The sequence below is a fragment of the Bison bison genome, unplaced genomic scaffold (genome assembly GCF_000754665.1).
Source record: "Bison bison bison isolate TAMUID 2011002044 unplaced genomic scaffold, Bison_UMD1.0 scf7180017864297, whole genome shotgun sequence".
Taxonomy (NCBI): Eukaryota; Metazoa; Chordata; class Mammalia; order Artiodactyla; family Bovidae; genus Bison; species Bison bison.
Window position 1 is genome coordinate 6,968,335 of NW_011494869.1, and position 12,110 is coordinate 6,980,444.

The window sequence follows — 12,110 nt, forward strand, 5'->3', positions numbered from 1 at the left end:
CCCCCGAGTCTGTGCTAACCAGAACACTGCTCCAGCCTCAGCCCAGGCATGTCTGGGGCTCTCAGGGCCTGTCACCTCTCAGGGGCTGTGGAGCTCAGGGCGCAGAGCAGAGTTAGCCCCAGCCTTCCCAGAGCCCCTGGCGTCCTTGTCTGCCCTCGGGGGCCGGGCCAGGGCTGGGTGGCCGAGTCTCCCATGGAGCTCTTAACAAGTTCCAGGCCTCTCCTCCTGTGCTCTGATCCCACCCCCCGGTCACACCTCCTCCACATCCCTCAGAGAAAGCAGGAAGCTGGAGGGCTGAGGGGGATGGTTTCTAATGGGCTTGTCTCAGCCCTGAGGACTGAGTAAAGGGCTTGGGGCTGCCAGCCACTAGGCCTGGGTGCCAGCTTTCTCCAGCAGGGTCAGAGCTGGTTCAAGAGCCCTGTGTGGTCCAAGCCGAAAGATCAGCTAGCCTGCCAGCCTCCAAGTCGCCACCTTGGCTGGTGGGCTGTCCCCTCACCCTGGGTCACAGGGAAAAGTGGGGCTTGGCCAGGGGAAGTGGTCTGGAGTGGCCCTTTGACAGCGTCACTGGGGGCTTTTAAACATGAGTTTCCTGGTAAGGAAGATTCCTCAGGCCTTGGGCAGCAGTCTCAGTAGAATCTCCCGGGTTTGCTCTCATCTGACAAAAGCCAGCAGAAACCACCCGGCCGTCTGCTTTCCAGCAGCCAAGTCCCTAGATGCAGTGTCAGCAGAACGCAGCAGCCAAGGCACAAGGATGTTTGCTTTAACGACCATGGGAAGCCCCAGGGGCGGGGGACGTGCAGAGGAGAACCCACCCGTCAGCTTGGCCCTCTTACATGTACTGTCTTCTCTGGGAACGACCAGCACCACAGGTGATGTCAGAGGGATTGTTCTTGAGTCATGCCAGTGCAGGGCCTCTGTCAGGTGGGCAGTGAGTGTCCAGGTGGCCTCCGAGGTTCTGCAGGGGCGTGCCCTGGCTCCTCTCACCTGCCAGCTCTTCTGGAACAAGAGTCTGCCTGAGTGACTGGGTCCATATCCGAAAGGCCCATCGTGGGCCACTTCCCAATGGGAAGTGAAGTTTCTCAGTCGTGTGTGACTCTTTGTGATTCCATGGACTGTAGCTTACCAGGCTGCTCCGTCCATGGAATTTTCCAGGCAAGAGTACTGGAGTGGGTTGCAGAAGGGTCAAAAATGTAAGGGTTGGGGGCTCCCAGCTCTTCTGGAACGAAGGTCTGCCTGAGCAGCTAGGTCCATATCCGAAAGGCCCATCTGGGCCAAGGGCCATGGTAGAAGGGTAAAAAATGTAAGGGTTGGGGGAGGAATGGAGACTGGAGTTGAGGGTGGAGAGAACCCAGCAGGCCTGATCCCAGTCCCCTGCCCCACTATACTTGACTGTGGGATTCTGGACACCTGTCATGTTCCCTCTGATTGCCTTTTTCCGAAACAGTGAAATAAATGGGCATGGCTGGGAGATCCAGCACACAGGTTGCTACTGGCCTGGGGCTGAGTACTCAGCAGGGCCCCATCCGTTTCCAGGCAGGGTCTTGTTTCCCACTTTGGGTTGGGGTACTGCCTCCCACCTGATCAGTGCCAGTCATTAAATGGAGTTGGTGGGAGCTGGAGAGGAGAGGGTGCTTGGTGGGGGAGCTGTGGAGTGGGCCTGCCGAGGCAGAGCAGCCCTGAAGAGGTGAGGCTGGAGCAGAGAGGTTTCAGGCTACTAGAGACCTTGCGTGGCTCTTGTGGAGGGGCAGCGCAGCACGTGGGGAAGCCTTCCAGCAGCAGGGATGCCGGGGGCAGGGTGGGTGTGGGTGGGAGGCCTAGTCCCTGGGTGCTGTGGAGGGTAGGAATCAGGAGACTGGGCTGGGGTGCAGCACCCAAACTCAATGTCCCAGAGAACAGTGCCCTGTGCATCTGGTCTGACTTCCAAGTCGCGGCTGGGACCTGGAGAGGCAGGAGGCTCACCGCCCGAGAAGGACTTTGCTGGCTGTGGTGGCTGGATGGATAAACATGGATAAATGGACAGGTTTGAGCCGCCAGCTGCCGTGCCAGACCGTCTGACCCAGAACACCATATGCCGGACTGGGCTTCCAGCCGCTGTCCACGCTGTGGCTTCCCCAAGTGGGGATTGGAACACCTGCTGTGTTTGGGCCAGAAATCCCTGCCTGCTGGTTTTTTCAAGTATCACAGTATTTACTGATAGATAAAAGTATATAAAAGCAGGGCATGTGACATATGACTTGATAAGTAGAGTTCATTTCAGAGGGACCAGTTCATACTCACCATTTGTTTCACAACAACCAAAACCACTTTGCAAGCATTAACAGGCTCTTAAAACCAACCAATTTTGTGCAAGTAAACCGTGTTTCTTTAAAAAAAAAGTTCTGCACTTATCCAGAGCCAATCATATTGAAATGTAGCATATAAAACCTATTACTAGAGATAGAAATACAGGCTTTTGCTAATACAGTGAAACCCCTCAGTTAAGAGTTTTTCTGTAACAGTCAGATGTTTAATGCTCAACAAGTTGAGTGTTACTGAGCGAAGCATCTTCTCACCCGTGCCTTTTTCAGGCATAGGTGGGCCTTGGCCAGACTAGTGAGGAGCAGGAAGAGTGGAGCCAAGGCAGATGGCCTGGGGTGAGGACGGAGGGGTGTGGGGTCCTTGGGGCAGAGCAGGGACTGATGGCTTCTCCCTGCCCTGACTTGTCTGCATTTCTGTCCCTCTTCTGGGTGGCATGGGAAAAAGGTGTGAATAGTAGAGCAGTGGTAAAAGCAGCAGAGGAAGGCTCCCTGCTGGCCTCACTGCACGCCCAGGAACCGCAAAGGAACAGAGTGCTGCGTGCCACCCAGGGGCCACCGAGAGACGCAGGTGTCGAGTCCACCACAGTGGCGAGCACCGCTCCCTCCTTCCCTCCACACCTCCCTCAGAGGCATTCTTCCATCTCTTCTCTGATACACCTGACTGCGGGCCGGGAGCATTCTTCTCCCGATGGGGTGCAGGAGGAGGGGCACCGAGGGGTCCCCTCAGTCTGTGGAGTGATGATGTGTCCCACTTGCCCCTCCTCTCTCAGCGTCCCAGGATAGCACGGCCCTATAGGCCCCCGGACCCATGGCCGGGGCACTTGTGGAAGTGTTCCCAGGTGCAGCCCTTCCTCTTATCCCTCTGGGCAGCCTCCTCAGCGGACAGAAGGCGTGCAGAAGCCAGCCTCTGCTGCCGAGCCTTAATCCACACTCGCCTGCACGTGCCCACACAGCCACTGTCCTTGGTGCTGCCGTGGCCACCGCAGTGTCCTGCATATGCGAGTTCAGGAGCAAACCCTCCTGCTGTCTTCACCAGTGCTCTTCCCAGTCTTCCGTTTGTTCCACAGTAATTTACTGAACAGGAAAATGCACCAGAATAGCCTCGGTTCTTGGCTCTAGGATACTGCAGTGACCCAGACTTCCTGCGATCGTGGTTTGTGTGCCCCATGCCGGATGGGATGTGATAACAAAGAAAAGTGGTGATAACAAAGAAAACATTCCAAGTGAAAGAATAGAGTGGTAGGGCTGCAGGAGTGGCTTCTGGAGAGGGGCATTGGAGGAGAGCTCATCACTTTCTAGCAGGGGGACAGGGAGAGACCCTGAGGTCAGGGTGTGCAGATGCGGTGGGGGGTTCTGCCTGGTGTTGTAAGAGCACTCTGGCTGTGGGATGGAGAAGAGACTGAGGTGTGGGAGGCACGAGCAGAAGCTGGGAGACTGGTTGTTGCCACAATCCCCCGGGACTCACCTGTCTGCTTCCCCAGGGCCCTTCTGCTCTGTCTTCTCACCTCTGTGCCTGTTCCCTCACCTCTGTTCAGAAGAGCTCAGGAGAGCTGTGGGCTTGGCTACCTGCCTCCAGCTGCTCTCGGGCACGGCCAGTCTGTCTTCCCAGCTCGCCTCCTGCTCACACCCCTCATTTGCCCTCTAGGCCACTCCTTGCTCATGCCATCCTGCAGCTGCTTCCTTTGCATTTTCCTGTCTGCGTTTTACCTGGCCCAGCCTGGAGTGCTCCCTTATCCTCTGCCCTGCCTTGGTTCCCTCTCGACTTTACCCGCGGCATGGGGCATGTCCTTAATTTCATATGCATCATTTCTGCCACAGGGTATGTTGGCTTGCTTCTCTGGGACTTTGGAGGATAGGGCCCGTGTCTCATTCTTCTAAATTAGGTCCCCTAATTTAGGACTAAATTAGGTCCCCTGGAGCCCACCAGGCAGGAGAGCCTCAAAGGCTGCAGGTTGTGAATGGCATCTTGGGTTGGGGTTTCCCAGGCCTTCTTGTCGTTTGGAGAAACAATGCTTCCACTTGTGCTTCGACTCTGGGCCCCATTGTACTGGCTCAGGGCCCAAGGGTCTGGAGCATCTCAGGGCCTTGGCCTGACTGCCCTGGAGTAGGCTCTGAGCCAACAGGGAGGCGGAGGTGGGGATGGGAGCTCAGGGTAGCAGCAGGACACAACAGCAGGGGAGGGGCTGGGGCCCAGAGTTGGGGTGGGGACGAGGACTTAGGATCCTGGGGAGGCTCAGCATGGCCAGCTCTCACCCTCCACCCTTGGGTTTCAGACCTGAAGCTGCACCTGCAGAGCACTGACTATGGCAACTTCCTGGCCAATGAGGCTTCGCCACTGACAGTGTCCGTCATTGATGACCGGCTCAAGGAGAAGATGGTGGTGGAGTTCCGTCACATGAGGAACCATGCGTATGAGCCGCTCGCCAGCTTCCTGGACTTCATTACGTGAGCATTCTCTATAGTGCCTTTCCTCCTTTGCCTGCAGGGTCCTCCCAGGTTGAGTGGCCAGGCTGGTCGTTCAATAGCCCTGGGCCCAGGCCATCACCTATAAAATGGGTCACCAGCCACTTCCTGCTGTCTGGTAGTCAGGTGGCACAAGTGTCCCATGTGGTCGTGCTGGGTGAAGCTGCTTTCCCTGTACCCCTGGTGTCATGGAGACAAGGGGTGACAGGAGGCCTTTTTGTCATTCACCTTGAACATTCACAGGTCCCACCTCCCACCCCCCAGGATGGGGTCAGGGAACGGGCAGAGCTCTGAAGAGTCAGGTTTTGAGGAAGGACCATTAAGGCCCTATGACCCTGTTTGGGCTGTGGCTCCTCTGTTGTCTCTGCCCATGGCCCTGGGTTTCACGGAGCAGGGGGCAGGGTGGGGAGGGTGCTGAGCACCTGGCCGCCTTTCTGAGTTCTCGCCCAGGCCCCTGTCATGATGTCTCCTGGCTGCCAAGATTTCCTGTGCTCTAACCCTTGGGTGCAGGCTTACATCCACGAAGCTCCTGGAGAAGCTGACAAGAAAGGACCCTGGGTCCTCCAGGCTAGGGAGGCACGTGGATGAGGCAGCCTCTGCTTGCCAGGCACGCCTGTGGGAACAGGGAGGTAGAGAGGCCCCTCTGCCAGGATGGCCCAGGAGCCAGGGCCTGGTGGACAAAGAGATGGCCCGTGCCAGGTGGTTGCCCAGTGCAGGTGGTGGACAGAGGCATGGGTGGCTGGCGTCCAGGAGCGCACTCCTCATCATTGGAGTGTACGCTTGTGTTGTGGGAAGCCTTTCAGGTACTCTCTTGTGTACTGTCTAGCTTTAACCATTCCCTGATGGTGGTGCCCCCAGACCCGTGGATCTGCATGCCTGCCACACCTACACATGCAGGAACAGGGCTGGAAGCCTGCTGCCCACCCCCAGCCAGGAGCAGCCGTTTACTCGAGATTGTTCAAGTAGGGTCTGTAGCCGAAAGGGCCTTGTCCTGGGGTAGGGGTCACAGCCTGGGACACCCGAAGGGCTCAGACTCTCTCCTAGCCTCCAGCCTCCTTCCTGGGGGCCGCCCTGCTGTCCTGGCTGGGTCTGTGATCACACTGCCCTTGCCTCTGTCAGTGTACAGCCAACATGGTCCTACTGGGCAGGAGGCCAGAGAAGGGGTGGATCTCATGCTGCTGCATTGGGGCTTATATTGCAGTGCCTGTCTGTCAATCAACCCCTAGCCTGGGCCTGTGTGGCCTTCACCCCAAGGCCAGGGCCGAAGGACATACCAGGAAGCAGTGCGTTTATTACCAGAGCCCAGCCATCGCCTTGTTTGCACAGGGCTCCCTCAGCTTCCTGGTGAAGTTCTGGCCTTGCCAGCTAGGCCGGCCAGAGGAGGCTGACCTCCTGCCAGCGGTCGGAGGGCAGATGTCATCCATCTTGCTGCCGGCTTGGCCCCCTGCCTGTGCCGCCTGGCCTATCTTGGTGCCCTCAGAGACTTGATCTCAGCCTGCCAGGCCATGAAACTGGAGACGACTCTGAGCATGACTGAGGCCTCACGGCTGCCAGCTCTTTGCTGGAGGTTGGCTGCAGGCACCAAGCATGCTTAAAGCGGCCAAGCGCTGTCCTGGGGCGGACGGTCACTTCCCCACCCCTTCCATCCATAGGTGATTGTGGCTCACAGTGTCCCATCCCCTCACTCCTGCTCTTTCCCAGGAAGGACTCAGCAGCCACGTGTCAGCCCCTCTGAGCCTGTGGCTGCTTGCTCCATGACCTCGTCATCTCCAGTGACCCACTCCTCTGGTCTCCATTTCAGCCACCCCCGCGATGGCTGCCCAAGACCATGTCACCACCTGGAACCGCTCCACCCCTGAAACCGCTGAGTCAGGCACCCCCTCTCTACCCATGGCCTTCGGGCCCTCCAGCCCACTCTCAGTCCCTTGTGGGACATGGGTTCCGGACTCAGCAGGGTCTGGACCTCGCTTCCTTCCCCGCCACCCCTTCTGTCTTGGTTGTCCTCGCTCCCCAGCTGAGGTTCCCTGATCCATCATTCGAGCGCTCTTCTGCCAACATCCGCAGCTCTCTTGGCTGCCCAGCTCATGGTCCCGCCCAGCTGGCAGCTCCCCAGCCCTGGAGGAAGCCCAGCAGCCTCCAGCCTGCAGGCAACCGCCCCCACCTCCGCTGCCGGGAGTGGAGCCGGGGAAGCCAGTGTTGGTGGATTTTCCCTGCTGCCAGACAGGCACGCTCACCAGTTCAGCTGGCCTGGCCTATCCCTGCCCAGCTGGCTGCTTGCTCTCCCCACTCAGCACCCTGTAGCTCCCCAAGCTTCCCTCAAGGTGGGGCGACCACCTCCCCATCTTAAACACCATCTGTCTCCTGCCTCCAGCCTTCTCTCTGGGTAGACGGCCTACCTCTTCACTTCCAAATTCTTCCCAACAGCATCTAAAACAAGCTCAGATCTCTCACACCATTAAAATCCCATCTCGTGTAGCCTAAATTTTTACATTCACTCTCTGTTCTCTCACCTCCTCCATCCTGAGCCTCAAGCCTGCTTCCAGCCATCCTATCATTCCACCACAAGGCCCTGGCTAAGATCACCGCTGACCTTCATGTGGCCAAGGTCTCCAGGCTTAATTAGGAGCCACATCCGCCTTATCTCCTTCCAGCAGTCTCCTTCCTCTCGCGGTGTCTCTTTGATTTTTTTTTTTTTTTGTCTCTTTGATTTAACTCCTGCCTCCCTGGCTGCTCCTCCACCTCCTCTTCCTCCTCCTTTCCACCTTCTTAACCTCCTCCACCCTGAGTCACACCAGGAGTAAGGAGTGTTGCAGAAAGGGGTGAAGCCTTCGATAGAGAAGCCTTCCCGTCCAGGGGACCTTCCCCCACCCTGAGGACTCACCACTGGCTTCCCTGAGGAGATGGCTGTTTGGCTGAGGCGAAGGGCATTTGAAAGAAGAATTGGGGGAAGGCTGAGGGAACCATACACATCCCGAGCAGCTAGAGCCTGAATCCCCTGGCTCTGTTACCTTCTGGGAGAGAGATACCCTAGACATGTCCAGAAAAGGGAGCATCAGCTAGATACCCCATCATGGGTGTAGAGGCTTGCAGGAGCAATGCCACTGCTGTCCACAGACAAAGCCGGCCCAGCTAGGGCGGAGGTTGGGACCTGCACAGAGGTTAATCTTCGCTCCAGCTTTCAGAGTCTCTTAGTTGCCTTTGGAGCTGCCCCAGGATGGTGGGCAGGCTCCTGCAGGTGAGTTCCTTGTCACTTAGGATGTTCAGGCAGAAGCTGGGCAAGGCTTCCTCTGTCCTCCCATGAGAAGAGACAGTATCCAGTGCTTTTGTAGACCCCAGCCAGCCTTCAGCCAGCACACATGACCAGTGTGAGCTCTGGGCCAGTGCCAGGAGGGAGGGAGATATATGGGTACAATGGGATGGGTGCCCGTGGTGGTGCAGATAGCTTCTGGGGATGCTTGTGGGCAGTTGCCACAGATGGAACCAGGGGTCACAGGAGGCTTTCTCATTGAGAGGACTCCAGGGGCAGATGGGGTTCGAGAGGCCGTTCAGAGAGTGGATGGCCAGAGTGAGGGCAGCTGCCTCATGTTCAGTGGAAAGGCCCTGAGTGAGAGACATCCCACTGAAGTATGCCATCACCAGTCGTGTGGTTTTGAGATGATTCAGCTCAATTTCATGGTGAAAACATGTGATACTGCACTAACAGCTCCTTCCAGGCCCAGCCATTCACTTGCATGTCTGACATGGGACAGAGCCTCTATTAGGGCTTCTTAGCTTTGGAGGGGACCTTAATCTGGGCCATCTGATGATGGCTTCCCAGAGGAGAGTAGGCCCCAGAAGGGGAGCTAGGAGAGGGGCTTGTGGGAGGAGTGAGTTTGGTGTCTGGGGAGTTGCAGGTGGCCTCAAAGTTCTCTGACCTTAGATAACTGAGCCTCCCTAGAGGGGACCATCCCCAGTGGGTAGCACCTGCCTACAGCCCAGGGCACCCACTGGCAGAGCCTAGGTGACCCGCACCATCTTGGGGAGGAGAGGTCTCATATTCTGGTGTGCCAGGGGCTTCAGTGTCACCAGCCAGGTGTGGGCAGCTGGAAAGAAGTTTTGTCTCAGAACTGTGACCTCAAATGCCCAGTGTGCCTGTGAGCACACGTGCCACTCTCCCCAGGTCACATTGCTCAAGCCTTGGGCTCTGCTGGGTCACAGCAGGCATCAGGTATCCTTAGGCTTCCCATTTCTGGCCCCCCAGCCTTCACTGTCCACAGCTACCACCTCTGAGTTGACGGCAGGGTCTCTGTAGGCTGGGGTGCTGGCCTAGGCCTCACTCCTGCCCTGAGCAACAGCTAGTGATGATACTGTTCTTCTGGGCCTGATGGAAAGGGTGCAAGTGCTCTGTGATGCCCAGAAGGCTCAGGTTGAGTGGGAGGACCCAAATGGACCTCGGGAGAGGGCAGGATTTTAATAAGGTGAGGGTCAGGGTCTCACCAACTCTGCTGGGGGCTGTATGTCAGTCATCCTGATTGCAGAGGGGAAACTGAGGCCTGACAGGTAAGGCCTGTCTTCTTTCCAAGCCTGAAGCCATAGCTTGATATCTCTTCACTTTCCACTGGGGCAGGGCTTGATAGGACCCAGGTGTGATTGAGCACAAGTATGATTACTAGCAGCCTCCGTTCGGAGCTGTAGATAGGCCAACTGGCTGAGCTGGCTGGGGTGTGTAGTCATCGTGGCCTCCTCACCAGCCTCAGACCTGGCCCCCAGGGCCAAGGTGATGAGACCGTGGGAGTAAGCCATCATGCTCCAGCAGGTGGCGCCAGAGGGCACAGCAGAGGGACAGGGCTTGGCTGGGGGCTCTGAAGACTTCTTGGAGGAAGTGGCTTTCTGAACTCCATCCCAAGACTTCTGTCAGCCCAAGCTGACTCTTTGAAGGCACAGGGTGAAGGAAGGCCTCTGGGCAGAAGAATACAGACTGCCCCACTCCCACCCCAAGAGGGCCTCTTTGGCCTGGCGGGCAGACGCCTGTCCACTCCCCAGCTGTCTTTCTCTGGAGGGAGACGCTGACCAGCTGGAACCTCACTCACTCCTATTAAGGCCGAGTAAGGGGAGGGCTGGGGGAGTGACTTTCTGGGGGCAGGGAGGCAGCTGCTGAAGCCAGACTACGACAAGGAGGAGGATTTCCCTGCCTGCTGAAAGCCTTCACCTTGGGGGAAGAGCAGACAGCTGGGCCAGCAGCATCTCTGCCTTGCCCTGCCTCCTTTCATCCCAGAAAAGGAGATCCTGGCTCTCATTGGGCAGGGGAGAGAAGCAGGGGCTGCTGCCATAGCAACTTTGTCATTGACCTGGGGGAGGGAGCTGCTGGGCCTGGAGCAGGGTCATCCAAGGCTGGCCTAACCTAGATAGAAGGGGGGCCTTGGAAGGAAGTAGGGGGCTTTACTTGGCTTAGCATTTCCCTTGGTGCCCAGCCAGGACTTCTAGCAGACTTCTAGAGTCTGCGGGCAGCCGGCGGTGGGCTATCACCAGCCCCCACATCTGCTGTCGGTGAATCATAGCTGGCCTGTTCCACATCACTGGAGGGACGGCCGCAAAGCCAGACAGTGGAGTCTTCCCACAGGGCTCACCTCCGAGCCAGGTCAGGAGGGCTCTGATGCCAGTCTCATGCTCAACATACATGAATACCCTGTGGTACAAGGAGTGGGGAGGTTTAGAGAAAGGAAACTGACTTGTGGAGAGTCCTCTAAGAAGACATGGTAAGATGGGGAGTGTAGAGTCAGGGCATGCAGACCTGGACATGGGTAGAGGTATGTAGACACTGGCCAAGGGACATCGTGCTCGTCTGCTTCGTGGGGTGACAGGGCCTGGGGCCTGCAGTCTCTGCACCTTACATCCTCTGCCAGTGGGGCTGCTGATGCTGGTGGTGTGGGATCGGTTGGATAGTACAGCTTGAAGAGGTACGGTGTTCCCCGCCTGCCTGTCCAAAACCTGGTGAGAGCATGAAAGAGCATCTTCAGGTTCGGCGTGGGGTTTCCGTGGCTCTCTTAGGGAACATCAGTGGGGCTGGATGGGTCACAAGTGGAATGTTGTGGGTCCTGGGGTGCATGCGAGGCAGCAGGGGCAGGATAGCTGTGCTGTGCAGGGTAGGGGACAGTGCGGGCTGGGACTGGAGACCACAGCACAGAACCCTACCTAGCGGGTTCTCTTCGAAGTCCCTCCATGCTGCCAGCTGGGTCAGGTCAGGGACAAAAGGCTGGCCGTTTGGGCCTCGTGGCCGCGAATAGCCTCTGTCTGCCGCCCTCGGTTTGAGGGGGCAGGCCTGTCTCTTCTCAGCACACATTCTGCAGCTGACCCAGCCGGGTTGGGGCGGAGAGAGGGCAGCTGCCTGGCCCCAAGCCCAGGAGAGCAGAGGTCATAGCAGGGCGCTGGGCTGGGTGGGAGCTAGGGGAGTGTGTAGCAAGCAGGGGGGTGGGGGTCAGGTCGGGACAGGAACTGTGGTTTTCTCCTCCTGCCGCCTTCCTGGCAGGCCCTGTGGGAGCTCCCCCAGTAGCTAGCCCTGAGCTGAGGCCTAGGCCACCACCTTCCTGCTTTTCTTCCCTTGGAGTTGGGGGCACTTCCTACCTTGGACAGTCTCAACACTGGGTGCCCAAGGTACTGTCACGGGACAGCTGGTGGCCCACCTGACAGCTAGGTGGGGTCTGTGCTCAGTGTTCAGGGCAGCAGCCGCTAGGCCAGCTCCCACCCTTCAGTGGGAGCCTCTCTCTGGCCTTGGAGCAGTCCCTCCTCATGCCCCGAGCTCATCACTGGTAACAAGCCGTAGGAGTGTTGTGGCTCCTGCAGCCCGACTGGGGCCCTCCGTCCCTCTTCACCCCATTCCTCACGCAGGTGACTACATAGAGCTCTGGGCCACAGCCCCTTTGTGGCCTTGTCTTAACGGGCAGAGGCAGAGCCCTTTGCCAAGTCTGAACCGGGAGGCCCCAGCTCTCCAGCCCCATCTGCTGCCCGTGCGCTGTCCAGAGCCGGCCTTCTGGGCCGGAGGGCACTGACCTGAGCCCCAGCTCCTTCCAGGTCTCTGGGTCCCCTCCAGGCCATCCTGGGTGGATGACTCGCACTGGCCTCAAGCCCTAAAGGAGGAAGCAGCGCCCTGTTCTCGCAGTGGGCTGCATAGGACAGCTGTCTACCTGTCCGTCTCGGCCTGACCTGTGGCCTTACTCTAGAGGGGGCCTCCCACTGTCTCTGATTTTCCCTAGACACACCTCTTCCTACCCAACTCCTCAACCTTCCCCTCCTCTGGCCATCTCCCCCTGCCGCCCCACCCCCATCTCCCCACAGCAGCCAGAGTGACTGTGCTGCTCTTGCTTGTATCCTGCT

At 58.1% G+C, this 12,110-nt stretch overlaps 1 protein-coding gene and 1 long non-coding RNA gene across 2 annotated transcripts in view; one reads left to right on the plus strand and one right to left on the minus strand.

Moving 5' to 3' along the window:
- The window catches only part of ATP6V0D1 (ATPase, H+ transporting, lysosomal 38kDa, V0 subunit d1), a 40,766-nt gene that overhangs the window by 21,699 nt on the left and 6,957 nt on the right, over positions 1-12,110 (plus strand). Inside the window, exon 2 of the mRNA XM_010851037.1 lies at positions 4,571-4,742. Within this exon, the coding sequence (XP_010849339.1) occupies positions 4,571-4,742 (172 nt within the window). The remainder of the gene's footprint in view (positions 1-4,570; positions 4,743-12,110) is intronic.
- LOC104996695 overlaps positions 4,751-12,110 on the minus strand; it is a 10,643-nt gene continuing 3,283 nt past the window's right edge. The window contains exon 3 of the long non-coding RNA XR_826233.1: positions 4,751-10,727. This is a non-coding gene — a long non-coding RNA (uncharacterized LOC104996695). The remainder of the gene's footprint in view (positions 10,728-12,110) is intronic.